The sequence below is a fragment of the Nestor notabilis genome, unplaced genomic scaffold, assembly GCF_000696875.1.
Source record: "Nestor notabilis isolate BGI_N333 unplaced genomic scaffold, ASM69687v1 scaffold20296, whole genome shotgun sequence".
NCBI classification, from domain to species: Eukaryota; Metazoa; Chordata; class Aves; order Psittaciformes; family Psittacidae; genus Nestor; species Nestor notabilis.
In genome coordinates, this window is record NW_009931676.1 from 1,418 (window position 1) to 2,467 (window position 1,050).

General features: G+C 60.1%; 1 protein-coding gene across 1 annotated transcript in view; it reads left to right on the top strand.

Moving 5' to 3' along the window:
* LOC104406902 (synaptic vesicle glycoprotein 2A-like) overlaps nucleotides 1–1,050 on the top strand; it is a gene marked incomplete at both ends in the record, with an annotated part of 2,608 nt that overhangs the window by 1,095 nt on the left and 463 nt on the right. Inside the window, 3 exons of the mRNA XM_010016019.1 lie at nucleotides 1–131; nucleotides 210–327; nucleotides 668–871. The exon at nucleotides 1–131 is cut by the window's left edge and continues 16 nt beyond it. Coding sequence (XP_010014321.1) covers nucleotides 1–131; nucleotides 210–327; nucleotides 668–871 — 453 coding nt within the window. The remainder of the gene's footprint in view (nucleotides 132–209; nucleotides 328–667; nucleotides 872–1,050) is intronic.

Consider the following 1,050-nt stretch of genomic DNA (forward strand, 5'->3'; position numbering starts at 1 on the left):
AGCCCCTGCAGACCTTGGACTACGCCGCCCGCACCAAGCTCTTCACGCGCGAGAGGCTGCGGCACTTCACCTTCAACTTCACCCTCGAGAACCAGATCCACCGCGGCGGAGAGTACTTCAATGACAAGTGTGTCCCGGGGGCCCTGCCCACTGCTCCCACCCCATCCCGGCCCATCCCGGCTCATCCCGGCCCACCCCGCCCCCCCCAGATGAAGTCGGTGACGTTCGAGGACTCGCTCTTTGAGGAGTGTTACTTCGAGGACGTCACGTCCAGCAACACCTTCTTCAAGAACTGCACCTTCATCTCCACCGTGTTCTACAACACGGGTCAGTGGGGCCAGGGCTGGAGATGATGTGGGGGGAGGCACCGAGATGGGCCCCAAAGGGGTGGTGGTGGCATGGGCCCCAAAGGAGGAAGGTGATGGAGATGGGGTGATGCCGCCAAGATGGTCTCCAAAGGGATGGAGACGGGGGTGATGCCACCGAGATGGGCCCCAAAGGGATGGAGATGGAGGTGATGCCACCAAGATGGTCCCCAAAGCAGGAGGGTGGTGGAGATGGGGATCAGGGTGAGGATGGTCCCCAGAGGGATGGAGATGGGACGGTCCCCAAAGCGGGGGGTGATGGAGTTGGGTCTGACCCTACCAAACCTTCTCGGTGCCAACAGATCTCTTCGAGTACAAGTTCATCAACAGCCAGGTGGTGAACAGCACCTTCCTGCACAACAAGGAGGGCTGCCAGCTGGACTTCAGCGACGACAACAACGCCTACATGATCTACTTCGTCAGCTTCCTGGGCACCTTGGCCGTCCTGCCTGGGAACATCGTCTCTGCTCTCCTCATGGACAAGATCGGCCGCCTTCGCATGCTGGGTGGGCATCAAGGATGCTGAGACCCACAGATCCATGCGATGGGTTGGGAGGGACCTTGAAACTCATCCAGTTCCAACTAGAGCAGGTTGCTCCAAGCTCCATCCAGCACTTCCAGGGCTGCCCAGAGAATGGTGGATGCTCCAACCGTGGAGACGCTCCAACCTGCTCTAGTGGAAGGT